The sequence below is a fragment of the Sphaerulina musiva genome, assembly GCF_000320565.1.
Source record: "Sphaerulina musiva SO2202 unplaced genomic scaffold SEPMUscaffold_1, whole genome shotgun sequence".
NCBI classification, from domain to species: domain Eukaryota; kingdom Fungi; phylum Ascomycota; class Dothideomycetes; order Mycosphaerellales; family Mycosphaerellaceae; genus Sphaerulina; species Sphaerulina musiva.
The window spans coordinates 2,587,666-2,611,699 of NW_016017383.1; the positions used below are offsets into that span (position 1 = coordinate 2,587,666).

At 53.8% G+C, this 24,034-nt stretch overlaps 9 protein-coding genes across 9 annotated transcripts; 4 read left to right on the forward strand and 5 right to left on the reverse strand.

The window, feature by feature from the left end:
* The first annotated feature begins 620 nt into the window (after positions 1-620).
* On the forward strand, positions 621-1,988 carry SEPMUDRAFT_146171 (uncharacterized protein). The gene is made up of 4 exons (XM_016903497.1): positions 621-943; positions 1,010-1,057; positions 1,129-1,372; positions 1,434-1,988. The coding sequence occupies exons 1-4, from the start codon at positions 692-694 to the stop codon at positions 1,736-1,738; spliced, it is 849 nt and encodes a 282-aa protein (XP_016765197.1). The 5' UTR covers positions 621-691; the 3' UTR covers positions 1,739-1,988.
* Positions 1,989-3,189: 1,201 nt separating this feature from the next.
* On the forward strand, positions 3,190-4,508 carry SEPMUDRAFT_146172 (phosphoglycerate mutase-like protein). Its single transcript, XM_016903498.1, has 3 exons — positions 3,190-3,813; positions 3,904-4,024; positions 4,139-4,508. The coding sequence occupies exons 1-3, from the start codon at positions 3,264-3,266 to the stop codon at positions 4,233-4,235; spliced, it is 768 nt and encodes a 255-aa protein (XP_016765198.1). The 5' UTR covers positions 3,190-3,263; the 3' UTR covers positions 4,236-4,508.
* Positions 4,509-4,640: 132 nt separating this feature from the next.
* On the reverse strand, positions 4,641-5,534 carry SEPMUDRAFT_146174 (thioredoxin-like protein). The gene has a single exon (XM_016903499.1). The coding sequence runs from the start codon at positions 5,453-5,455 to the stop codon at positions 4,736-4,738; it is 720 nt and encodes a 239-aa protein (XP_016765199.1). The 5' UTR covers positions 5,456-5,534; the 3' UTR covers positions 4,641-4,735.
* A 379-nt stretch (positions 5,535-5,913) lies between these two features.
* On the reverse strand, positions 5,914-8,019 carry SEPMUDRAFT_146175 (uncharacterized protein). Its single transcript, XM_016903500.1, has one exon. The coding sequence runs from the start codon at positions 7,501-7,503 to the stop codon at positions 6,094-6,096; it is 1,410 nt and encodes a 469-aa protein (XP_016765200.1). The 5' UTR covers positions 7,504-8,019; the 3' UTR covers positions 5,914-6,093.
* Positions 8,020-8,417: 398 nt separating this feature from the next.
* Positions 8,418-10,337, reverse strand: SEPMUDRAFT_146176 (cysteine desulfurase, alanine biosynthesis). Its single transcript, XM_016903501.1, has 2 exons — positions 9,185-10,337; positions 8,418-9,126 (listed from the first exon to the last, which is right to left on the reverse strand). Exons 1-2 carry the CDS (start codon positions 10,280-10,282, stop codon positions 8,704-8,706), a joined length of 1,521 nt encoding a protein of 506 aa, XP_016765201.1. The 5' UTR covers positions 10,283-10,337; the 3' UTR covers positions 8,418-8,703.
* A 536-nt stretch (positions 10,338-10,873) lies between these two features.
* SEPMUDRAFT_146177 (reduced viability upon starvation protein) lies at positions 10,874-13,580 on the forward strand. Its single transcript, XM_016903502.1, has 5 exons — positions 10,874-11,019; positions 11,098-12,301; positions 12,360-13,053; positions 13,178-13,318; positions 13,385-13,580. The coding sequence occupies exons 1-3, from the start codon at positions 10,984-10,986 to the stop codon at positions 12,383-12,385; spliced, it is 1,266 nt and encodes a 421-aa protein (XP_016765202.1). The 5' UTR covers positions 10,874-10,983; the 3' UTR covers positions 12,386-13,053; positions 13,178-13,318; positions 13,385-13,580.
* SEPMUDRAFT_137809 (uncharacterized protein) lies at positions 12,899-13,535 on the reverse strand (the record flags this gene model as incomplete). Its single annotated transcript, XM_016902854.1, has 3 exons — positions 12,899-13,053; positions 13,178-13,318; positions 13,385-13,535. 3 exons carry the CDS (start codon positions 13,533-13,535, stop codon positions 12,899-12,901), a joined length of 447 nt encoding a protein of 148 aa, XP_016765203.1.
* A 312-nt stretch (positions 13,581-13,892) lies between the features above and the next one.
* On the forward strand, positions 13,893-15,713 carry SEPMUDRAFT_32290 (MFS transporter; the record flags this gene model as incomplete). Its single annotated transcript, XM_016908489.1, has 2 exons — positions 13,893-14,379; positions 14,551-15,713. The coding sequence occupies 2 exons, from the start codon at positions 13,893-13,895 to the stop codon at positions 15,711-15,713; spliced, it is 1,650 nt and encodes a 549-aa protein (XP_016765204.1).
* SEPMUDRAFT_146181 (uncharacterized protein) lies at positions 14,035-23,630 on the reverse strand. The gene is made up of 8 exons (XM_016903503.1): positions 22,644-23,630; positions 22,420-22,519; positions 22,176-22,369; positions 22,010-22,115; positions 21,794-21,957; positions 20,076-21,489; positions 17,089-20,013; positions 14,035-17,032 (listed from the first exon to the last, which is right to left on the reverse strand). The coding sequence occupies exons 1-8, from the start codon at positions 23,316-23,318 to the stop codon at positions 17,019-17,021; spliced, it is 5,592 nt and encodes a 1,863-aa protein (XP_016765205.1). The 5' UTR covers positions 23,319-23,630; the 3' UTR covers positions 14,035-17,018.
* Positions 23,631-24,034: the final 404 nt, after the last annotated feature.

The following is a 24,034-nucleotide window of genomic DNA, read 5'->3' on the forward strand; positions in this document are numbered from 1 at the left end:
GCACACGTGCAAGGTGAGGTACTTTGTAGGGGGTGTTTCTTATTGGTGCCGGACGACTGGAGGTGATGTGTTGAGACTTGTGGCCCGATCAATACCTAGTACTGTAGGAGGTAGGAGGTAGCTGGAGGTGTGCCTGAGCAATTCCACGTCATGACCGCATTTTTGCATGATAGAACACTAATAAACCTGGTTGATGACGAGCCACACGCCACACTTGCACTAGGGAGGCAGGAGAAACGCCATACTCTAACTAGGAAAGCAGGATGCACGATCCCCGGAAAGAGGCTCAGCGATCGGAAAATTGCGACAGACAGACAATGAAAAAAAGACTTCACACAAGTCGGGAAGTGCCAAGCCCAAGGTGGAACCTGCGTTCAATTGCCCAAACAAAAGAAGTGACGTAGGGGGATCATGTTCCCTCTACATGCATCAAGGCACTTGCAGGTCTGGTCAGGTCAGGTAGTACCTCCTCAAGTACATCATACATGTACCTAGGCACATCAGGCATGCACATACCTGACATTACCTCACTTACCTCCTCTACTACCTACCTGTACCTCTACGTCCTGCATATATAGGTCGGGAAAAGGTCGCTATCCAGTCCATTGCATTGCTCTGTCATCACCCACACCACCACCACCACCACCACCACCACCACTCCACTCCACCATACATACCTGACCGCGACGCAATGGCTCTCATCAAGGGCGGCTTCCTCCGTCTCTTTCAGACCTTTCTGTACCTACTCGCCTTCTTGTGCGCCGCCCTCATTCTCGCCATCTACAGCTATTTTCTGGCTACCCTCGCCGATCGCAATGGCAACATCATGACTTGGGTCAAGGCCGTCGAGGGCATCAGCGGCGCTGCTGTTCTCTACACCATCTTCGCCGTTCTCCTCACCTGTTGTCTGGGAGGCATCAGTATCCTGGCCTTCACTGCAATTGTACGTGGCTACCTAGCTAGAGGAGCATTGCGTGTGTCTGTCTGTACCTCGCTGACAATATACCAGCTCCTGGATATTGCCTTTGTTGGCGGCTTCATTGCCTTGGCCGTTCTTGTAAGTTGTCAAAACGGAAGATGGTGACGCCTACTACCTTCTTTGTCACTGACTCCTCTCTCTCTCCACAGACGCGTGATGGCGCTCATTCTTGCTCGGGAATCGTACGTACGCCGTTGGGCACTGCCCCAGCTCAGAGGGCGTCCGGTAGCTTCGACGATCAGATCACGTACCGCGTCTCTCAGCGCACTGCTTGCCTCTTGAACAAGGCCTGCTTCGCTGTCAGCATCATCGGCGCCTTCTTGTTCCTCGTCACCGCCGCCATGCAGGTCGCTCTCGTGAGACATCACAAGAAGGAGAAGCGCTATGGTCCGAGTAAGTTCAGTCGCGTCCCAGGTATTGACATCTGCTGACTAAGTATTCTCTGCGTGCGTAGGCCCAAAGAACAATTACACTAGCGGCTACGGCAAGAAGAAGTTTTGGCAGCGCAAGCCAAAGAATACTACGACACGGGACGCTGAGATGGCTGGTGGCGCTGGAGGGCTTGCCGTTCCCCAGCACGATAACCGCGCCTCGTACGAAACCGGAACTACCGTCGTCGGGAACAACACTCTACCTCACGACAAGGTGGAGCAGCCTCCATACGTTCCCCAAACAGCGACATCCCATTCAGGTTACTACACTCAGCCACAGACGGGTGCAAATCCGTATGGCACTACTGGCACGGCTACTAATTACTGAGCAATCGCCTCTTTTCTGTAACCTGGGAAAATGACTCAGCAACTGTTGGCGTACCTGTGTCTGTGTATTGCAGAAGTGGAAGAAGGTTGAACCAGACATAAACAGCGGTACGGCGCAGGGACTTCACGAGTGTACAATTATGACGATCAGACCACGAGCAGATACCTTAACGATCAGACGAAGCGTACCTGGTAGGTACGATATAGTACCTAATCACACTAATATAATATGAGTTTGTGAGACAATACCCATCACGTTCGGTCTCTTCTCCTTCTCTGCATCCGGGAGTGACATTCTGGTGATCTACAGGTGACTGGGGTCATTCTGTATCTTGTTCTGTGAACGCATACTTTTATCACCTTGCTAGCACATGCCGAGCGCTCCTACATTTGTCGCAGGGACATAACACCTCATGCTTCAAGGCTGAGTTTGAGCTGTCTCATGTGGTGCTTCCGTCATCTTTTAGTATCGGCATCCGCCCCTCGTGTATTCCAGACTACCAAACTCCTATGTAGCGGGGTAGGTAGTAGGAGGTAGTACTAAGGTAGTATATTCGCTGCCATGAAATACCCTTAACCCATACATACCTGGTACCTTACGAAGTTACGATACCTTCCACATTGTTGGCACTGGGATTCCCGCGTGCCGATGTTACTGTAGGAGGTACGCCTGAGACAAGTCTGAGAGTAACGGCAGCAGCTGTAGCTTTACTGTAGGAGGTACGGGAGTTAGGAGGTAGTACACTAGAGGTAGACTGCGTGCTGTACACCCGTGTGTCCACTAGAACTATACCTACCTAGCCTACCACCCCCTAGGTACGTTCATTACATGTACCTTAAGGGCCTGTTCAATAAGGTGTCGCCGACCTGCTAGGTAACCTGCCGCGGGTTGGTTTCCACGTATTGAACGCTTTTATTGGTGATATATTATATACTTAATATATTGAACGCTTTGGCAGCTCTATCTACCTGCTACATGTTCTTAAACCTACCCGTAGGTTGCTAACCTGCTACCGCAGGTTGGCAACCTACGACAGGTTGCCGGGTTACCTAAATAGGTAACCCGGAACACCTGCTAGCAGGTTTCTACAAATGCTGCTATTTGGCTACATTGCTCTCAACCTGCGGATATTTACAGGTATACGTCGTACGAATACCTAGGTAGGTATCTATTGAACAACATATACTACGAACGATACGGCAGGTTCTCTAGGACGACCGGAAACCTGCAAAAACTAATATCCCTACTTTGCCGCGAATTCGTATTCTATAGAACCTGTCGACTGACCTGCCGTACTGCTACGCAGATTGGTTAATACGTTATTGAACAGGCCCTAACAGGTACAGTAGCTCTAGGGGATGACGTCGAGCCGGAACTTCCTACATGTGGCTCTGTCCCCAAGTACATGTACTTTTTTGGTGCATCACTCATATCATAATATGTGATGACCGCGTATCTCCTAGTCAAACGACACTCCTTCCTGGATCTGTTTTCCCGTGCCCGCTGGCAGTGAAGACAAGCTAACATGACAACGCCTCGAGTCTTTGTGATTCGCCACGGCGAAACAGAATGGTCACTCAATGGCCGCCATACCGGCATCTCGGACATTCCCTTGACAGAAAATGGCGAAAAGCGGATTCGAGCCACGGGAAAAGCTTTGGTGGGCGACGATCGTCTCATTGTACCGAAGAACCTGGCCCATGTATATGTCTCACCGCGGAGGCGTGCTCAGCGGACGCTGGAGCTGTTGGGATTAGGGTGTGAAGAAGAGCTTCCATGGAACCAGCATGGCAGGCTAGAAGAGAGTGCACACAAGACTGAGGCCAAGGTGGAAGTCACCGAGAGCATACGCGAGTGGGACTACGGCGACTACGAAGGCATCACGTCCCAGGAGATCAAAGAGCAGAGGAAGCAAAAGGGCGAGAAGGAGTGGGATATCTGGAGGGATGGCTGTCCCGGCGGCGAGAGCCCTGAACAGGTCACTGAACGCCTCGATGCCCTCATAGCAGATATCAGAAAGCGATTTCACGCCCACGCAATAGGCAAACCCAAGGGCAGCCAGCGCGAGCCATTTGGTAAGTGAGAATGGGCACCATGCCATTCTGAAACACGACCAGATTGGAGTCGCATGGAGTCCGGGCAGCTCAGACGCTGACTGCGTCTAGATGTGCTGGTCGTGGCCCACGGACATATATTGAGAGCCTTTGCTGGTCGCTGGGTCGGCAAGAATATTGCAGAGAACCCGTCACTGATTCTCGAAGCTGGCGGAGTCGGAACACTGAGCTAGTAAGTGCACCTCCACCAGGCATTGATTTCTATATGCCGTATCTATGAGCTTGACAATGGAGATTGCTGTTCAGCGGGAGGTATCTATTTGCTGACCGTCTCTCGAACCTTTAGTGAACATCACTCGCTAGATGAACCGGCCATCTTGTTGGGTGGTGCCTTCATGAGTGACGTTGTGGAGAATGCTGAAGATCACGAGAAGACACGGTGAAAATTGAGCACGCCACGCTGACTTCAAGTCTTGTATAGCAAAGAGTGCAGTGGTAGAGCTATCCGCGAGAGTCAAAACAAGAAGCTTCGACGCCCAACCGTTGCGCAGTTGCACACGGGCAGATCATGCACTTGTGGTTAGACTTTACTCTCGCAGAACTACAGACTAGAGACCTACCTTTACCTATAATATTGAGCATGTTCACTGTAGAGTCTAACACTTGCTCTCTGCATATTGGTTCTTAGGTATCAGGACACTCAGGCTCACGCCTACTACCGACCATCACTCAACAGTACCAGCACGGCGAGGATATTCAAAGACCAGCTTAAGCAGTTTAGTGTCGGCAAAGACGATGGACTAAACCCCTCGCTGCAGGATATAACACACAGTGATGTCTCCATACAACTCGTTGCATAGGTAGGTATGCCGGTGGTGCCCTGTCGCTCAAAAAGACATTGTCGTCCTCTGTGAAACAAACAACAGTTTATAATGCATGCTCTTCACACACTTTCCTTGATAATTGTTTTCAAAGCCTTGACATAGTCGTCCACAGTCTTTGCACCTTCCAGCGTAATATCCCGCCTCTTACCCTCAATCACAATATATGGAACAGCATCAATCCCATTACCCGCTTGCTCTCTAATCAGCATCTTCACCTCCTGCAAACCCTCGTCTTCATCCTCCACAAACTGCTCTGCCTCTCCCACATCCAGCCCAGCTTCCTTGGCCGCCGCCATCAACGTCTCCCGCGAGCTCGGATGCCTCTCCTCTTCAAAATACTGTCGATAGAGACTCTTCACCAACCGATCCGCCGTCTCCGGCCCCTTCTTCTCCTGCCAGAACTGAATCATCCGATGCGCCATCAACGTACTCGCAATCGTGCCCCCAAATTTGAAATCGATCCCCTCGGATTTTCCATACGAAGACATCAGCATCATGTATTTCTCCATCTTCTCCGCGCTGTCGCCATAGCGTGTGCGCCGATACCACGCATATTTGTCTTCGCCTTCCCGAGAGGCGTCTGGGTAGAGTTGGTAGGGCTTGTAAATGACGGTGAAGTGTACCGGGGAGCTATTGGTACCTCCCTGGGCTCCTGCAAAGTCGTCGGAGCGGATTTGAGCGAGCGCTTGGTCGAGTCGGCGTTTGGCGAGATAGGTCCAGGGACAGATGGTGTCGAGGGTGAATTGAATCTCGGAGTTGTAGGTCATGGTTATATACATGTATTTACGCAGTACTTGAGGATGCTCACAAAGAGGTAGTCATTGCTGGACCTACACGACGAAGAGGAAAGTTAGACTTGTGTGTAGGTACCTACATGTAGGTACAGGTAGGTAGTCTTTTGTCCTTCCGTCGTCACCATACCGCCGGCTACAAGGTGTACTTCTGAAGGAGGTGATGTATACATCCGACTAATCTTCTCCTCCTTCTTTCCACTGCCCCGAGCTGTTCTATAACGGAGCTTTACGTCACTGCATGCAGGAGGTCCGGAGGACGCTGCCGGTCAGCAGACGCCAAGTGACTGCATACATGTACCTACCTGTACATACCTACATCTCCTACCTGATAGATGTAATACCCGACCAAGCTATACCTGATCACTACCTGTACATGAGGTAGTCTTGGTTATTGTGTTGTCAACAAGGCATTCGCGCATATCATCTAGTACATAACTCAATACTTGCCCACACGATGGAAAATGGTTACGGGGTCTGTAAGTCCGAAGCAAGCCAAAGCAGAAGAGTCAACTCCCATGTCCTGCATACGTTGATCATCTCTGATAATTGTTCTTATTCAAAAGCAACCTTCGATGACGATCCCTGCCATCAAAGAAAAGACGGGAAGAGTCTCTGACCAGGATTTATGTGATCAAACCCATACCCGTTGCGATCTTCCTCGACAATGCCATTTTCGTGAAGCACTCTCTTCCCAGCGCTCTCATCTGCCGTATGAAGACATCCCCAGTGACTCTGCCTCTATCATTCGCCTTTTGTAGCACATACATGGCCTCCCTACAAGCGGCCTCTTCGGCACAAAGTGTCCATAATTGATTCGCTACCATAGTTGGTGCAACCAAGACTTCATCGATGGGAGGCTGTTTCTTCGACATTGCTGTATTGATCGTGCGATCGCAGGCCTGAATGCTTTGGTGGAGGATTGATTCGTTGTTGGCAAGTGCTTGTTCGAGATGTTCGAGCTGTCGGATCTCGCCGTCCAGGCGTTGCTGCATTGTCTGAATAGCTTGCTGCTGAGCTTGCAATGGAGGAATGAAAGCTAATGATTGCCCAATTTTGGACCGTGCTTGCTGTACGAGTATGGAAGAGAGGGCTTCGAAGAGTTGCTCTTTCTCGGGGTTGGGAGGTATGGGAGGCGCTGGTATGTTTTGCTGAGCGGCAATTGTCGGCATTGCCACCTCGAACGGATCAGTGAGCAAATCAGGAGCGAAGTGTTTTGGCTGGGTCTGCTGCTGCGGTTGCTGTTGTTGACCGTAATGTTGCTGCGCATACGGCTGGTGCTGAACTTGTGCTTGGTGTGCGTGTGACCCATGATGAGGAGTTGGATCATGGACTGACTGAGCCGTGCCATAGTACGTAGGTCGAGGCGGAGGCGCTTGCTGAGCGTATCGATTTGCAGGGAGTTCAGAGACCCCTTGAGGTGGTGATATTGGAGAAACAGGGCTGTTGTCCCTGGTCACCTGATAGAGCTGATGTTGACGGTGCTGACCCTGGGGAAAGGGAGGACTGATCTGATGTCCATGCTGGTATCCAGAAGGCGACGCGGCATATGGTAGGGATGGATTAATCGACGCCGGTGGATAGCGGTTCGATGATAGTGAGGAGACACGTTGATTTCGCGCCATCTCGTGGGGGAGAGGAGGCAATGGCGGTCCATCTCTGTACACATCTCGCAATGCCTGTGGCGTCTCTGCATACTCCTCGCCGGGGGCGGGTGCAACGCCAGCTCCAGCTCCAGGTTTCGGGGGTATCGGTGGAGGGCTGTTAAGGCTTGCGCTTCTCGATGGTGCCGCTACACTTGCCGCGGGCTGTTTAGGTGGAGGAGGTGGTGGTGCTCCGGGCCCCGCTTGATGGTTTCGTTCCTGGGCCATCTCCTGCGCTCGACTGACCACTGGCGGCTCCTTGCCGAAGATGTGCTGCAGATAGCCCAGAAACTCCGCCAGGCTCGCCCGGTCCCACACCTTGGCCCAATCTCTCAAGTAGGGATGATACACTCGGCCATCGACCCCTACATGCTGGCCAGGCCGGACCGCCATGTCCTGGCGCGGCGTAACGTATATGTTCGGGGCCTCCAACGGGTAGGCATGGGGCAGCCAGATCTTGAGTGGGAAATGGTACGTCGTGCCACGAAAGACCACGGGCAGAGTGCCTGCGAGCGTCAACAACAGGGCAGACGTGCCATTCACGTGGGTGTATACGTCGGTGCGCGGGGCGAACGACGGGTAGAGCGAGAGGGTGCGCGCGGCGTCGGAGTAGGTGCGTTGCGCGTCGTGGTATTCCTGGCCGGCACCATCAGATCATGTCTCTCTATCTCTTCCGTCCTTCGACCTCAGTCGGCCTGTCCACGCACATGCAGCACGCTGTACAGCCATGACAGCACCTTGTCCGGGATCGCAGCGCTCGTTTGTGCCATGGTCGTTGTTGATGGTGGTGGTGATGGTGGTGATGTCTCGAGAGCTTTTATGCTGGCGCTTTTGCCGTGTTCAGTGTTCACCTCACGTCATGTCCTCGCCGCTCGTCCACGGCAGTCCAATGGAAGCTGTCGTTGTCATCTTCCACTCCTCAGTGAAGAGAGTGTGTAAGTTAAGGTACAGTCTCCGCTGACGTCCACATTATTGAGCACGGATCTTCCCGCCTGGATTATGCTCGTCTTGCTAGGAGCCGCTTGCGGGTGTCTGTAAGCAACATCATACATGGATATAGGTAGCTAAGGTACCTCCGTAGTATGTAGCTTATCAGGTCGGTCAACACACAAAGGCTAGATCCGCTTGACCACGTGCAGACCGAGAGCCCTCACTAACGGAGGACAGACACGCTGGCCGAAGCAACGGGAATAACCTCTCTGCGATGGTCCGAAACATTGTCAAGAACCTGCGAGAAGCTCGACACTCGTCAACAGGAGCAACCAGGGAGATCTGTCACGCGATAGGAGTCTCCTGAGCTTCAGTAGGTATGAGCTAGCCTCACAATGCGGCAGCTGCATCAATCGGCGTTGCATTCGGCGTAGGTATACAAGACCACGATAGTAAAATCGTAACCACTAAAAGCTCCCATCACCTAGAGTCCTTCTTCCATGCGCTAAAATCGCGATGATTCGTTCCGTTGCGCCGGCGCCATTCTGCTACTATTACCAATGTACAAGAAAGAGATGATTCCCCATTAATGGATTGCAGTGCTCCATTAGCTTCGCTGCACACTTCGAAGCTACCTAAGAAGTGGAGTAACACCAGCCTCATCTAGTGTTGCGACCACTCAATCGTGTTTAGGTCCACGCCTTCCTGCACCAGCTCCCAAAGCGGACTCAACTCCCTCAAGAACGTGACCCTTTGCTTCACAGCGTTGAGCACATAATCAATCTCCGCATCTGTGGTAAATCTCCCGATCCCGAAGCGAATGGAGCTATGTGCCGATTCGTCGGAACTGCCGAGCGCTCTGAGCACGTATGAAGGCTCAAGAGAGGCAGAAGTGCAAGCCGAACCAGAGCTGAGAGCAATATCCTTGAGCGCCATGAGGAGGGATTCACCTTCAACGTAGGCAAAGGAGATGTTCACGCATCCAGGGTAACGACGAGAAGGGTCGCCATTACAAGATGTGTGCTCCATTGCTAGTAAGCCAGACGTGAGTTTGTGCGAAAGAGCAGCAATGCGCTTGCTGTCGTACTACGTGGACCATTAGCATCGATGTAAAAGTGGAAGAGAGGGGTCATGTATCGCTTACCTCCATCTCCTCCTTGCAAATTCTAGCGGCCTCGCCCATACCGATGATGAGTGGCGGAGCGAGCGTTCCTGATCGCAAACCACGCTCTTGCCCACCACCAGAGATGATAGGGTCGATTCTCACGCGCGGTCGTCTTCGCACGTAGCAAGCCCCGATCCCCTTTGGTCCGTAGATTTTGTGTCCAGAGATGGACATGAGGTCCACGTTCATCTTGTTTACATCGAGAGGGATCTTACCAACTGCCTGCGCTGCATCGGTGTGGAAGTATATCTTCTTGCTTCGACACAGCTTACCAATCTCTTCCACAGGCTGCACCACACCTATTTCATTGTTGACAGTCATGATGGAGACCAGACATGTCTCTGGCCGCATCGCCTTCTCCAACTCTGTCATGTCAATCAATCCGTTGGACTGCACGGGCAGGTAAGTGACCTCGAAGCCCTCGTCTTGCAGATGCCTGCAGCTGTCCAGCACACACTTGTGTTCAGTCTGGGCAGTGATGATGTGGTTCTTTTTGCCTCCCTTCTTGAAGAAGCGCGCGACACCCTTGACGCTCATGTTGTTGCTCTCGGTTGCGCCACTGGTGAAGATGATCTCCTTTGCATCAGCTCCAATGAGATCGGCAATGTGCTGCCGCGCGTCCTCAACGGCCTTGTCCGTCTCCCACCCATAAGCATGCGTCCTCGAATGCGGGTTTCCGTAGAGGCCGGTGAAGAAGGGCAGCATGGCGTCAAGCACGCGGGGATCGGTCGGCGTGGTGGCTTGAGCATCGAGATATATGGGTCGTGTGCCTTGGTCCATGACGGTGGCTTCTTTGAGGATGCCCGCCACGGGGCTCATGGCGGCGTCGGCAGACACATTGGTCTGCGGCATAGTAGTATCCTTGGGCTTGATACCCGTCTCTGCCAGAAACGCACGCTGGTCCTGGCGGATGGTGCTTTCGATATTGACTGTGGCGTTGTGTGGTTTGGACTCGGAGACATAGCTCCTTCGCCCACGGGCGGCGACGCACGCGCGAGGGACGTGTGAGGCAGAGGAGCACGCGGATGCCCGGCGGACGCACTGTCGTAAGGCGTGGCGGGGCGCAATGGTCGACATGGCGAAGAGCGCGAAGATGAGGTGGTGGTGGTGCACTGAGGGTTGACTGCTGAAAAGAGTCCCGAAGAATTGGGATGTAGGTACAGTAGACGAACGTACTAGTATGATCTTAGTGGCGGAAGAAGCTGACCTATAGAAGTCGTCGATGTGAGATAACAAGGGCAAGGCACGTCATCCACTTCAAACCTGAGGTACCTACTCTACACTGTACCCAGTGCCAGTGCCAGTCCAGTCATCTTCCACCATGTCTCCGTCGGCATAGTCACAGTCACCTGCATGATTACATACATCAAATGTGGGATTATTATCCATCGTGCTGCCATTATCATAGGCTCATAGCAAGTGCCAAGTGGAGGTGAGGTACATTATTCATGTCATGTCATGTGGTGCGATTGCTCTTTCTACCGATGGCGGTGGTATTGTTCTCATCACAGGTACCTGTACTTGTACTAACAGGAGATGCGACTCGTACCGCCAGCAAGCGTCGCGAGACTGTCGTAACCGTTCTTGGCCATCATTGCACATCACAGAGAGGCCAAGCCTATACCTAAGCCTCTCTCTCTCTCTCCTCCACTCTCCACTCCGCTTCCACTTCCACTTCCATCATCCCACCACCCACCACCCACCTCCACCACCACCGCCAGCCGCCGTCTCTGATCCCCGCACCCTGATCGCTCTCCGCACACGCCCGAGCGTCCGACATGAGCTGGAAGGGTTTCACCAAGGGCGCCGTACGGGTGGGTACAATGTCGCTGCCTGGACACCTACCATGCACCACAAGCCCAGAAAGAAGCACCGGCTGACATGTCGCGTAGGCGCCGCAACTGGTCAAGCAGCGATTCAACATTGGCGAAATCACCAAGGACCCCATATACATCGACGCCGAGCGCCGTTTCGCCGATCTCGAGAACGAGACGAAGAAGCTGCACGATGAGTCGAAGAAGTATTTTGATGCCATCAACGGCATGCTCGACCACCAGATCGAGTTCTCAAAGGCGTGCGCCGAGATTTACAAGCCTATCTCCGGCCGAGCGAGTGACCCCGACTCGTACGTGATAGACGGAAACCCGGAGGGCATTCGGGCTTGCGAAGAATACGAGCAGATTGTGCAGGAGCTCAAAGCCAGTCTGGCTCCCGAGCTGGAGATGATCGAGACGCGCGTCGTGAAGCCTGCCGATGAACTCATGGAGATCATCAAAGTCGTGCGCAAAGCATGTGTCAAGCGCGACCACAAGCAGGTCGACTACGATCGTCATCAGGCTACGCTTAAAAGCCTGCAGGAAAAGAAGGACAAGTCTCTCAAGGATGAAAAAGCTCTCTACAAGGCAGAAAACAATGTGGAAATGGCGACGCAGGAGTACGAATACTTCAACAACCTGATCAAGGAGGAATTGCCACAGCTGTTCAGACTGGAGAAGGAGTTCATTCTGCCGCTCTTTCAGAGCTTTTATTACATGCAATTGAACGTCTTTTATACTCTGCACGAGAAGATGCAGAGCATTGATATTGGATACTTCGATCTGACCAAGGGCATCGAAGAGTCTTTTGAAGAGAAGAGGGGCGACATTCAGCAACAGGTCGAGGCTTTGTCCATGGTCAAATTCAAGACCACTGGCGGCCCTAGAAAACCGGCAGCGCTGAAGTATGGTAATCGACTCGCAATCACCAACGGGAAAGCCGAGCCAGAGAATCGAAGACTGACGATCGATGGAAACGCGCCGCCTGCTTACGATACAAAGCCATTATCTACAAGTCTAGTGCAGAGGGCGAGCAGTACCGGGTCTAATTGGACGTCTGCTGCAAAGGCGAAAGGTGCACCGCCACCTCCCAAGCCTAAGCCAGGGCGGTTGAGTGTAATGCCCGCAACAGAACAAGTCACAGCACTGTACGACTACGATGCGCAAGCAGAAGGAGATTTGTCATTCAAGACTGGTGAGATTATTGAGATCGTGAGTAGAACGGACAACCAAAACGAGTGGTGGACAGGGAAAATTGGTGTTCGGCAGGGACAGTTTCCTGGTAAGCAAAATAGCAACAGTTGTATTCGACGTATACGAGGGTCTAACTGCCGCTTCAGGGAATTACGTACAGCTCAACTCGTAGTGTGGCTTGAAATGCCAATAACTAATTTGAGCCATGCTGTTGACTTTTGCACTCAATGACAGTGATGATAATGTATACAGGTCGAACGCGTGCAGAATTCTGACGTTTCCCTGCATTCGCTGATAACAAGACTGAGCTGCGCAGCAATTGAAGGAAACGTTGTAGCTACCAAGGATCGGAGATTGGTCGTTGCCAATGACGCTGTCTTTGCTCGACGCGGCTCGGACTACAAGACAGGGCACAATGCTGATATTGCGTTACTAGCTCTCCGTTCTGGAAAGGTGTGCAATTAGCAGATTGAATCTGCTCGTAGTGGTAGAGACGATGCTATATTGTGGAGAGGCTGGCAATAACCTTTGCCTTGGGCCATTGTACTACGAATCGATTCGAATGTAGATCTTCCAAGCAGCCGGCAAGCTGATCAGACTCGAAAGTAATACCACCGGTGGCAGAGTCACGTACGTCCACTTCATGTCGCCCATACGCAGGCCAAACCCGCAAATCTTAAACGGACTATGGCCACTTCGGAAGACCCGACCCTCCTTCTCCAGAATTGCTACTCACAGCTTTTTGGACGAGCGCCGAGTCCAGGTATGCCTTTGTCTGCACAATGGTTCCGCTTTTATCAAAACGCAGCAGCCAAGCGTAGCGCTGCGGATACGGCATACCTGTAGTGGGAGAGTCCGTCAGCACATGCCGACTTCAGACTGCAAAAGCGCATTCTGCCCTCCCATCACAACCGCGACGACGTCCCATACGAGCATCTCTGCCTCAATAATCCTCGGCACTCACCGTTCAAGCATACCGAGTCTGCCTTGAGCTCAACCGTAGCCCATTCTTGGTCCCCGCCACCAAAGACATTGACAACTTCCAGCGCGAGCGGCTCCTTCAGGACGGCATTCACAACGCCGAGCGCTCCCTTCTTCCATGCATCTACAGGTATGTCGTCAACCCGAGCATCCGATGCCACACTGGATATGGTCTTTCACGTGGTTTTACCTAAGCTAGTAAAGACACCCGCAGCCGGGTGCGTCCCCATTACATGCCATTCCACTTGGGGCGATACCCTGTCAAAGAACGGAGACGGATCCGAGGTGCCCAGTGATGAGGCAAAGCCTCTGATCTCTGCTGCTGTTGGGTAGGGAGCCATGTTTGCTGACAGATGCACTCACTAAGACGGGAGTTCTGTGTCGAAGATTGAGTAACGATGAAGCTCGAGCAGGGAGGGAGATATAGGGATATATCCTGTAGGCTGTAGCCTCGTAGCCCGGTTATTGTTGGTATGCTACTGTATTAGAACTCGCCAAGTACATGTACCCCGCTGCCGCTTCGCTCAGCTAGGATAAGTTCTAATCTGTTCCTTGCTTCAACCTCACATTACTTCATCGTGCACGCAGCTCAAGGTCGTCAGTCATCGCGGGTGTCTCACTCCCATCACATCCCATCGCGCGCATGGCCGAGAGTACACAAGGGAGTCCTACATGAGGCATATTGGCAATTCGATGCCATGGACGACGAAAGCACGACTACGACTGCCACCAAAAGACCCCGCTTCTTCCCGACTCTCACCGCGACGCGCCTGCAAATCGCCACGTATCTGCTCGGGATTGCGCTGTTCAGCATTGCCTTCCTCGTCTTCGTCAACAGTAGCATCTCCTTCGTCGTCACCGACATCATTGGCCAGAAAGAGGGCGTCGGCGATGCAGTGGGTACGCTGGGCTTCGCAGACGAGTGTCTGGCCCTCGTGGCCTGTCCACTCTGGGGCCTGTTGAGTGATCGCATTGGTGTGCGGACGGTGGCAGTCCTGGGATACTCGATTGTCGCAATTTCGCTGGCGTGTCTGGTGCAGAGCACCAATGTCTTCCCAGACTTGCTGATGGGCAGACTGGGCTTCAGTCTGGGCGCTGCAGCATGCACTACGATGGTCACGGCGGTGCTCCCGTCCATGGTGATGCCAGCGAGCGCGGCAGAGGATGAGGACGCTCTATCAACAAGTTATCACGTGGCAAGGCAGCAGGAGGAGCATGGCACTAGCAACGGTGTTGCCCGACACGCCGCCTCTCCTAGCATCAACAGCGAGCTCACAATCACGCCTGCGAGCTTTGCCTCCAATGCCCAGCCTTTTCCAGGAGATGGCAAAGATCTGCTGCAAGAAGGAGCCGAAGAAGGAGGCTCGAGTGCGGGCACTTCACAGCTCGCTGGCCTTGTCGGCTTCTTTACTGGAGCTGGCGCCCTTGTAGCGCTTTCTATCTTCTTACCACTTCCTGCACATCTGCAGCAAGATGGATTCGGGCCATCTGAAAGCGTGCAAGTCAGCTACTACATTGTTGCCGTGGTGGCGCTTTGCGTGGCTGTGTGTATATTCGTTGGGTTGCGCAACCTGCCTGGAGAGGAGAAGAAAAGTATCAGTGGCCTATTCCGGGCCCCTTACGACGAGACGACGACCACTGGCCCAGAAGGCCATCCCCACATCACTCTGACACCGCAGCCATCGTATGTGCTGCTAGCCAAGGAATCTCTCAAGCTTGGCTTTACAGACCCAGCGATTGGGCTCGGATATCTTGGAGGCTTTGTCGCACGAGCATCGTCCGTTGGAATCAGTCTCTTCATTCCGCTCTTCGTAAACGCGTACTTTGTGCGTACTGGTCTCTGTACCTCGAATCCAGACAATCTGACTGATATCAAACGGAACTGCCAGCGCGCATACAAATTAGCTGCAGCGCTCACTGGCATCGGCGAACTGGCGGCACTCATCTGTGCGCCTTTGTTCGGCTGGGCAGGCGGGCGAGCAGCCAGGAGTCAATCGGAGTGGCCGTTGCTCGCGGCCACAGCACTCGGAGTGGTTGGATATGTAAGCTTCGGTTTGCTTAGGAACCCAGATCCGTTCCACGTGGGTGGGCAATGGGCAATTATCTCTGTAATTCTGGTCGGTATGTCACAAATTGGAGCTATTGTATGCTCGCTCGCACTGCTTGGCCGCGGCGTGAACCAAGCCACGTCACGCACATGCAGGCCTATAGCTCGCGACTTGCTGCAGAATGAGTCTACAACGGAGGAAGAGGGCGCACCTCTACTGCAAGAGGTGTCTCGCTCTGGCTCTCCACCAACATTTGACAGAGCACGACTTTCTGGCAGTATAGCTGGAATGTATAGCTTTGCGGGTGGAGCAGGAATATTGATATTGACAAAAGTTGGAGGCCTTTTATTCGACAAGTGGCATACAGGAGCGCCATTCTTCCTCATGGCCATTTTCAATGCCATCCTCCTGGTTGCAATCGTCGTGATCAGAGGTGGATCCCTACTTCATAAGCACAGAGTGGCAGTTTGACACTACGACACTACGACACACGGTTCGTGAGAAGCGGATATCTAGTAAATACAATACATTCGACCAAGCAGCCATCTCTACGCAATAAAGACTATATGAAGGTGCCCACCAATGCACTCTCTCTGGCTCCATGACGTGCCCGGAAGGACGCCTGTATCTGACGGAACTCTTTGTATATACAGCCCACGACTCGAAAGTATTGAAATTTGAGCGCCGCGCACTGTCTCTGCCTCTTAGATGCTTGGTGTGCACGGTCTGCGCGTCGAGAACAGCACACTCTCCAGCCGGCCAATCTCTACTGTATTGTTTGCGCGCGAGCAGCTCTATCATCATATCAGCAATGCGAACAAGTGCCGGGATTTCTTTGAAGAGACTGTCTGCCCTCAGACAGTCCAAATCCAGTCGTCGCCATCAGAATCCATCCCCTCGAAAGGGTTCTTGGGGTTTCCAACCTCCTTCTTGATAACGTCCTCGATAGCAGCCGCGACAGTACCTCCTAGCCTGGGCTTCCTTGCTGATCGCTTTCTTTGTACCTTTTAACGATCACCTTCATATACTACCTCCCTTAGGTACAATTCTCACTACTCAATTGCAGGTAGGCACATGAACAAGTTCCGACATCATCAAGGTTGGAGAGACCGACCGACCATTCCCTGCACGGTTCCCGTTCTCTAGGCAGCTGTTCTCGCCATGAGCGGGTAACGTCTCGATGCCTGGGGCTCAGCCACACACCAACGCAGGCTGTCATTACTCAATTGTCAAAAAAGGGAGGTCAATTTATCCATTCAAAGCTAGATAAAAAGGCTCACAGGCCTTGCAGTCGCAGAAGGGTATCATTTTCCGAAACAATTATGCAAAAAATGCGAAAAAAGATTTCCTCAACGCCGTGTCGTGCGTGCTCTCGCCAGGATCGCCACTTACAACCCTGCAATCTTTTTGAACCAGCTTCCTCTTTTGCTATCACTCCTCTGCGGCATCGATGGCCGAGCATCGAATGAGCGCATTCCGCCTCCATACATGTCTCCATAACTCGGTGGAGAGGCATAACTTCTGCGTCGCCCCGAAGAACCATCCCCGCTGCTGCTCTTGACCCTTTCACGTCTGCGATAATCGTCGTCCACGTGATAGCCGTCGTCTCGATCTCTTCGTCGTTCACGTCGATGGCGGAATTCTCTTGCTGTCGTCTCGCCTTCTTCCAGAGGATCTGGCGCGGCGTCGTCTGCATAGTGGACTGGGGCGTCGATGATGGTCCCTTCGATGGGCGGTGGCGGAGCATCGTTGACAGAGTGGACCCAGGAAGACGTTTTATCGCCTCCGGTCTTGATTGCGTGAGCAAAAGCCTCTGGGATCGCACCGTGGGAAGAGGTAGGCTCACCATTGCGATCTTCAAGATACTCGGACTGACGCCGCGAAGTGCGAGGTCGCTCACGATCCCTTCCTGATACAGCTGCCCCAACATCAGCGCTACGCCTCAAGCGCCGCTCCTCGCGGCGGATTCGTCGAGCTTCGTCGTCATCTGCGGGAGCAGCATCCATGTAAGATGAATGTCGACGATCGGGCGTCGGCCGGGAAGATTTTGCATGCGTCTCTTCTGCAGCGCGCTGACGCCTGCGTTCATGGCGCTCAGCACGTGCTTCTTCCTCTTCCCGAGCAAGTCGTTCTTCCTCGGCCCGACGGGCACGTCTCCTAGCACGTCGCACTTCGTCTTCACGAGCTTGGCGATCGTCTTCCTCCCTGGCTTTTGCTCGACGCCGCTCATCCCGACGAGCCTGCCTATCCGCCTCCTCTGCTTCTTCGCGAGCACGACGTTCACGCCGTTCTCGCCTACGCGCTTCTCGAGCTTCATCGACCTCCGCATCTGTGATAGGAGCGGCATCGGTCAAGCCATCGCCGTCAGTTGCCTTGCGCGAAGAGCGATGTACCTTGCGGTCTTCGCGTCGCAGACGTTTTGAGCCATCATCATCATATGCCGCATCGCGTTTTCGGCGGGAAGCGCCGGCATCTTCAGCGTCGTATCTGCTGTGTCGACGTTCCGCAGATGGGCGTGAAGATGCACCAAATGCGCCAAAGATGCCACCCATGAGGCCAGCCTTCTTCATTGTAGACGCTCGTCGAGATGGAGCGGGTCGTTCGACAAAGGCACCGTCGTCAAGGTCATGATTCAGTTTGACTTGTTCGTCAACCATGCCATCGTCCAATTCACCAAGGCCGCCAGACATTTGGTGTCGCTTGGATCTGCTAGACGTCTTCTTTTCTTTAGGTTCGTCCATATCCTTGGCAGAGTCTTCAGGCGCATCCACCATGATCATGTCGTCCGAGTCTATAGGGTATGGATCAGGAATCAGGCGAGTCTTCTTCTCCCGGGTCGACTTGGAGCGATTGACACCCGTGAGCTTTGCTGCCTTTGCAGACATTTCTGGAGGTGGCGATGCCAAGCCAATGTCCTCCATCGCTGTGGAGTGGCGGCGTGAGCTCGGCTTGGTTGCGGAACTTGAGACTCTGGTCGACTTGGAACGTGATGGCTGCGGCGTGCTGAACAGGCCTCCAAAGCTCATTCCACGAGAGGTACTCGGCCGAGACTTGGTCTCTTTGCGACCCTTGTCAGAAGCCGATGACTTGGAATCCTTATCAGGAGCATCTCGGTCGCTCGTCTTCCGCGCGGACTTTGATCGAGATATCACAGCTGGCTTCTCTGTAGCCTTGGATGACGCTCCTGCATCGTTCTTTGGATCCACTTGCTTCTTGACAGGCTTCTTCACAGGCGTTGCGCCCCAGAAGCCCCATGATGCCGACTTGTCGTCACGCACAACTTTTGGTCTTTGCTTTTTGGATGGCTTGTTATCCTCTCGAGGCGTCTCTTCTTCAGGTGGTGGAGTAGGTAGCTTTGGTTCATCAACGACGACAAGCTCATCATTATCAGCATCAGCTGGAGGTGTTGGCGGGTCCGGCACGGGCTCAACTGTCGGTGAGTCCGGCACGGGCTCGACTGTCTTCTTGGAGCCTTTGGATGGTTTGCTGCTAGATTTCTTGTCCTTACTGGACTTCTTTGGTGGCGGAATCACCATCTGAGGCTCCGGTTCGATGTCATCGAGCAGATCATCGACAGGAAAACCTCCCGGTACTGGCGAAATCGATGGCGGCGGGGGAGGTGCTTCAGGCTGCTTAAGCTTCTTGGATTTCTTTTCGGCTTTTGCGGACTTCTTCTCTGGTACAACCTCCTCTGGTACGACCTCCTCGGGTGTGACCTCAATCACTGGTTCCGGATCCGGCTCCGGTACGACCTCTGGTTCAGGTGGAGTCGATTTCGAAGGCTTGGCATCAGCAACCGCTTCAGCACCCAGAGCGTTGATGCGATTCCGGACGCTGCTCCCTTTTACGCCTTTTGATTTGGACGACAATTTCGCTGCTGACTTGGGAGGCGACGTTGCTGGCATGATGTCGTCGGCAAGAAAATCATCTGCAATCTTTGGAGAATCTTCGACGACCTGATCTTGATCGGCCCACGGATCCTTCTTCATCTCGGCAGCGGCTGTGGCTTTCTTCGATGGTTTGAGCGCCGCACCCCAGAACCCCCAGCCATCTGCCTTCTTTGGCTCGTCGAATGTAATCATCGGCTCCGGTTCTGCTGTATCCACATCGGCAGCTGCAGCTGCAACAGGCTCTTCCTTCGCTTCGACCGCATTGCTGGACTTGCTCTCTACAGGCTCGACCTTTGTCACCTTCGAACTCTTGCTCTTCTTGTCTTTGGAGCCCTTCTTTTTCGCCGCGACAGGTGGTGGCGGTGGAGGTTTCGCATCCAGGTCATCCAGGAGATCTGTGGGATCGTCGCCCAAGGCAGCAGCGAAGGCTTCTTCTTCCGCAATGCGCTTGGCTTCAGCTTCCTCTTCCGCAATGCGCTTGGCTTCGGCCTCCTCTTCCGCAATGCGCTGGGCTTCAGCCTCCTCTTCGGCAATGCGCTGGGCTTCAGCCTCCTCTTCGGCCAGGCGTTGGGCTTCAGCCTCTTCCGCAATGCGAGTGGCTTCGGCAGCTTCAGCGGCCTCACGCTCCTCTCTCTCTCGCTTCTCACGGGCTCTCTTTTCCTTGGCCGACTCCTTTTTGCTGCCCCACAGGCTGCTGCCCCATGTTGCTGTCTTGGCTGCTGTGTCGGTTGTTGTTGCTGGCTCTGGAGCTTTGGGGGCTGCCGGCGTCGATTCAAGTGCAGCCTCTGTGTTGTCTACATCTACAGCCTCTGGTTCGGGGTCGTATGTAATGGCTGCCGGTTTCGCGGCAGGAGGCTTCGTCTTCACTCGGGATTTCTTGCCTGGAAACGGGTCAATTTACATATCCAACGGTGACTCAACACAGCTATGGCTTGCAACTCACCAGTAGTCCACGATGGCTCGCCCCATGGATCATCCTCGGTAGACTTCTCTTGCACGGATTCTGGCAGCAACACCGTTGCGTCAGGAGCGGAATCGGCAATCTCTACGACACCTTTACTCTTGTCACCCTTCTTGGCCGTTTTTTTCTTGGTACCAGTGGACCAAGAATTGCTCCAGCTGTCGTCTGCCGCTGCAGGCTCGACGATGGCTTCTGGCTCAAGCTCAGCGACTGGTGGTTCCGCTACGGCTTCTATGGGCTCAGCGCCCTTCTTCTTCTTCGATTTCTTATCTTTGGCAGATGTGGCCCACCCACCGCTCAACCAGTCGTCTGCAGGCGGCGCATCAGGTTCAACCAGTGGCGCCTCGACCACGGGTGAATCAGCAGCAGCAGCAGTGGCATCCTCTGACCAGTCAAACGTTGCTTTCTTCGATTTGCTCTTCTTTCCCACAGGTGCGCCCCAACTAAACCCATCGTCTTCTTTTGCAGGTTCCGCGACTGGCTCCGGATCAGGCACAACTACGACGGGTTCAGGCTGACCCTTTTTCTTGGCCTTTTTTTTGTCCTTGGCTGACATGCCGAATCCCCAAGTGTCCTCATCTTCTTTTGCAGGTTCCGCGATGACTGGCTCCGGATCAGGCACAGGTACGACGGGTTCAAGCTGACCCTTTTTCTTGGCCTTTTTCTTGTCCTTGGCTGACATACCAAATCCCCAAGTGTCCTCATCCTCTTTCTTCTCCTCTTTCGCGGGCTCGGGCTCTGGCTCTGGTTCTGCTTCTGCTTCGGGCACAACGACAACTGGCTCTGGATCGACGGCGTCCCAGGCTGACAACGCGCTTTTCTTCTTATTTTTCTTTTTGTCCTTTGCAGAAGCGAAATTTCCCCATGGATCCTCATCGACCTTCACAGGCTCTTCCGGTGTAGCCTCCACGATGGGCTCTGGTTCATCAGGCACAGCTGCGCCCTTCTTCTTCGCTTTCTTCTTGTCTTTAGCACTCATGAAGCTGCCCCATGGATCCTCCTCTGCCGCCTTGGGCTCTGCGGACGGCTCGGCATCTCCTGTCGCGTCTTCATCATTGAAGCCGAACGTGTTCGAGAACGACTTCTTATCATCTTTCTTCTTTGTCGTCTTGGACGAGAAGCTCCAGCCAGCATCCACTTTCGCTTCAGGCTCAGGCTCCGGCTCGGGATCAGCTTTATTTGCAGCGCTGCCAAAGCCCCATGTATTGCTAGAGCCCCACCCTCCTCCCCATCCGCCAAAGCTGAACGAACTGCTCTTCTCCTCGCTGGCCGTGTCCTTCTTCCCCAGTCCAAAGTCAAGATCGAGTTTCGGTGCCGCTTTGTCGTCGTCAAGGTTGATGTCGTCGAATTTCATGTCGCTCTTGTCGTCCTTGGGCGGCGGAGGAGCCGGATCGTTCTGCGTGTGCGAAATTGATCAGCATAACATACGCATTTTGCACTCGTCCTCACGATAGACGCTGGTCCGAGGCCGTTGCGCGCGCGTGGTTAGGGGAGCCTCCACTATCGATAGACACGCGCTCTGCGTCAGCCGCGTTCCCGCGTGAGATTGCGGAGGTCCAAGCGGGCGCCTCGGACGAAACAGGTGTCCCTCGGAAGGGGCCAGGAATGACTCGCCATCCGTAATAATAGGTACAGGTACATGTAATGAATGTACTGCATCGAATAGTGTACTGCAAGACAACTGAACGCGCATCACGTACCTTGCCTTTCTTTTTAGCCTTTCCCGTCTTGCTGGTAGATGTCCAGTCATCTTCCACCATTGGCGTCTCGACTGGCGTGTCTTGTTGCGCATCTGCTGTCGGCACAGGCTCTGCTTCTACTGCTGCTGCTGCTCCTTTCTTCTTCGACTTCTTGTCCTTCTTCCCTGTGTAGCGTCAGCATGTGCTGCCCATATTTCGATACCTCGTGATACGTGCCGACTGGTGGAAAAGAGCCCCAAGGGTCCGCATCTTCCTTGGGAGGTGTAGGCTCGGGTTCTGCAGCTTTAGGTGGTTCTGGCTCTACAGTTTTGCCCTTCTTCTTCTACGTGTGTGTAAGCGTCCAAGTCATGGCCAAGTTTACACGTCTTTCTTATATTCATACCTTCTTGCCTACAGTAGCAAAGGCGCCCCAACCATCCTCGGCCGCTGCTTCTTCTGCTGGAGCCGGATCGCTGGCGACATCGGGGGGAGCTTCGTCCGCTGGCGCTGGCTCCGGCTCTGGCTCTGGCTCCGGCTCCCATGCTTTGGCACCCTTCTTCTTGGACTTCTTGCCGACTGGTGCAAACGAACCCCAATCTGCACAACATTAGTTTCTCAGTATCGAGACACATCGATTGGAGGCCTACCGTCGACTGGATCAGCCTGGGCGGCGCCGCCAGCATCAGCGTCAGCGGCTCCTGCCTCCGCTTCCTCGGCTTTCTGCTTTGCCTCTTCCTCTTCCTGTTCCTACACAAATCAGCTCTGTCTCGTATGTACCTGCGTGGATGTGCGCAAACCGAGTCACCAAAGCTCGGTACGACGACGGCTGTATCCCACTTTGTCCAGGTAAACAAAAGCACAGCAGACTCACCTCCCAAGGGCTCTTTTTCTTCTTCTTTTTGCTTTTCTTAGTATTGCCAGACCAGTCGTCGCCCCCATCGTCGCCGCCATTATTGCCTCCGCCAGAAGGATCCTCCCCGTCTCCAGCTCCTCCGGCACCACCGCCTTCCTCGTTGCCATTACCACCACCACCATCACCACCGCCAGATGGCTCTTGCTTGTTGTCCTCATTATCGCTGCCTGCCCACTTACTCTGGGCTGCTGCCTTCGCTGCTTTCTTAGCCTTCTTTCCCGCGTGCGTGCGATAGCAGTCCTCGGCATTAAAGTCCACCTCGATGCGGGACGCTCGGAGCAAAGGCTGAGCGGTGGTTTTGGATGGTGTTCGTGGCCATGCGTTATTGGTCGCAACATCTGCAGTCTGCACGCAGTGCGCCTGGGCTAACAGGCCTGTCGTGGTGTATTCTGGGGGCAGATCCAGCAAGCAATCTTCATAACTCGGCAGCGCGCCGACTTCCTGCGCTGCGTCCCTGTAGGGCTTCCACAATTCCGTGAATGCAACATTTCGATTTGCAGTCAATGTCTCCCAGAAGCCCACGAGAGTCCTGATGCGCGTCCGCAGGCGATCTCTATCACCCGCTCGATGTGTACTCTGTGGCGGGGCGTCGTGTTTGTGCAGTTCGTCGAGGGTTGCGACTTGGAGTGCCATTGAAACGGCCAGTCTGGAAGTCGTGCAGCAAGGCGGAGATCATGAGAGGCGATTGGGCTCCGTCGGCGGGGTGTGTACGTCCAAGTGCAGACAGAACGTGGCCGGGGATCGCAGGGTCGAAGTTGGGAAGTTGTTGCGAAAGCTCCGCTAGTGGTGTGCAGCGTATGTCGCCCAGCCCGCCGTCCGACAGCACAGGAACCGGCCTGGTGCGCGTGTGCGAAGATGTTCTGAGGCGGGGGCTTTTCCAGAAGTCACGTCCAGGGGAGCAATAGCGATGGATCACCAGGCCTGCAGGAGCTTTGCGAGTATTGGTCGTGTTGGTGGTGTCGTGTGGCGTGCGTACTGCGTAGGCGGATGATCTGGAAGAGGTCTGCCGGGTATGCGCCAGTAAAATCAGCGCCTGGATATATGTGTGTGCGCGAGTGTGTGTGTGCGTGTATCAGATAGAGCAGGCCAACCGTTGCCGAGTGCTGGACTTCTGGCGAATCACACTCGCCGGAAGCGTGCGTGGCGTGGGCGACACCCTCGTCAGGCTGGCGTATCAAATAATGCAAATGCCAAAAGGCTCGCGCTGTCCAGTCAGTGCGGAGGGATGGATGACTACCTATGTATAACCATCAGGTAAAAGAGAGTGGCTACCTTACCTCCCATGCACCGTATCAAGTATGGCTGCAGCTGTGCAGATTTTTCCCTTGCTGCACGACACCATCTTAGGT

Excerpts from the sequence above, each read along its gene's own strand:
- SEPMUDRAFT_146171 (XM_016903497.1), top strand. The coding sequence starts at position 692 with ATGGCTCTCATCAAGGGCGGCTTCCTCCGTCTCTTTCAGACCTTTCTG. Across the intron at positions 944-1,009 it reads TCCTGGCCTTCACTGCAATT|CTCCTGGATATTGCCTTTGT; the intron begins GTACGTGGCTAC and ends ACAATATACCAG. Across the intron at positions 1,058-1,128 it reads TCATTGCCTTGGCCGTTCTT|ACGCGTGATGGCGCTCATTC; the intron begins GTAAGTTGTCAA and ends CTCTCTCCACAG.
- SEPMUDRAFT_146172 (XM_016903498.1), top strand. The coding sequence starts at position 3,264 with ATGACAACGCCTCGAGTCTTTGTGATTCGCCACGGCGAAACAGAATGG. Across the intron at positions 3,814-3,903 it reads CAGCCAGCGCGAGCCATTTG|ATGTGCTGGTCGTGGCCCAC; the intron begins GTAAGTGAGAAT and ends GACTGCGTCTAG. Across the intron at positions 4,025-4,138 it reads GGAGTCGGAACACTGAGCTA|TGAACATCACTCGCTAGATG; the intron begins GTAAGTGCACCT and ends TCGAACCTTTAG.
- SEPMUDRAFT_146174 (XM_016903499.1), bottom strand. The coding sequence starts at position 5,455 with ATGTATATAACCATGACCTACAACTCCGAGATTCAATTCACCCTCGAC.
- SEPMUDRAFT_146175 (XM_016903500.1), bottom strand. The coding sequence starts at position 7,503 with ATGGCGGTCCGGCCTGGCCAGCATGTAGGGGTCGATGGCCGAGTGTAT.
- SEPMUDRAFT_146176 (XM_016903501.1), bottom strand. The coding sequence starts at position 10,282 with ATGTCGACCATTGCGCCCCGCCACGCCTTACGACAGTGCGTCCGCCGG. Across the intron at positions 9,127-9,184 it reads TTTGCAAGGAGGAGATGGAG|TACGACAGCAAGCGCATTGC; the intron begins GTAAGCGATACA and ends TGGTCCACGTAG.
- SEPMUDRAFT_146177 (XM_016903502.1), top strand. The coding sequence starts at position 10,984 with ATGAGCTGGAAGGGTTTCACCAAGGGCGCCGTACGG. Across the intron at positions 11,020-11,097 it reads TCACCAAGGGCGCCGTACGG|GCGCCGCAACTGGTCAAGCA; the intron begins GTGGGTACAATG and ends CATGTCGCGTAG. Across the intron at positions 12,302-12,359 it reads TCGGCAGGGACAGTTTCCTG|GGAATTACGTACAGCTCAAC; the intron begins GTAAGCAAAATA and ends CTGCCGCTTCAG.
- SEPMUDRAFT_146181 (XM_016903503.1), bottom strand. The coding sequence starts at position 23,318 with ATGGCACTCCAAGTCGCAACCCTCGACGAACTGCACAAACACGACGCC. Across the intron at positions 22,116-22,175 it reads TTGCTACTGTAGGCAAGAAG|AAGAAGAAGGGCAAAACTGT; the intron begins GTATGAATATAA and ends ACACACACGTAG. Across the intron at positions 21,958-22,009 it reads GGGCTCTTTTCCACCAGTCG|GGAAGAAGGACAAGAAGTCG; the intron begins GCACGTATCACG and ends GACGCTACACAG.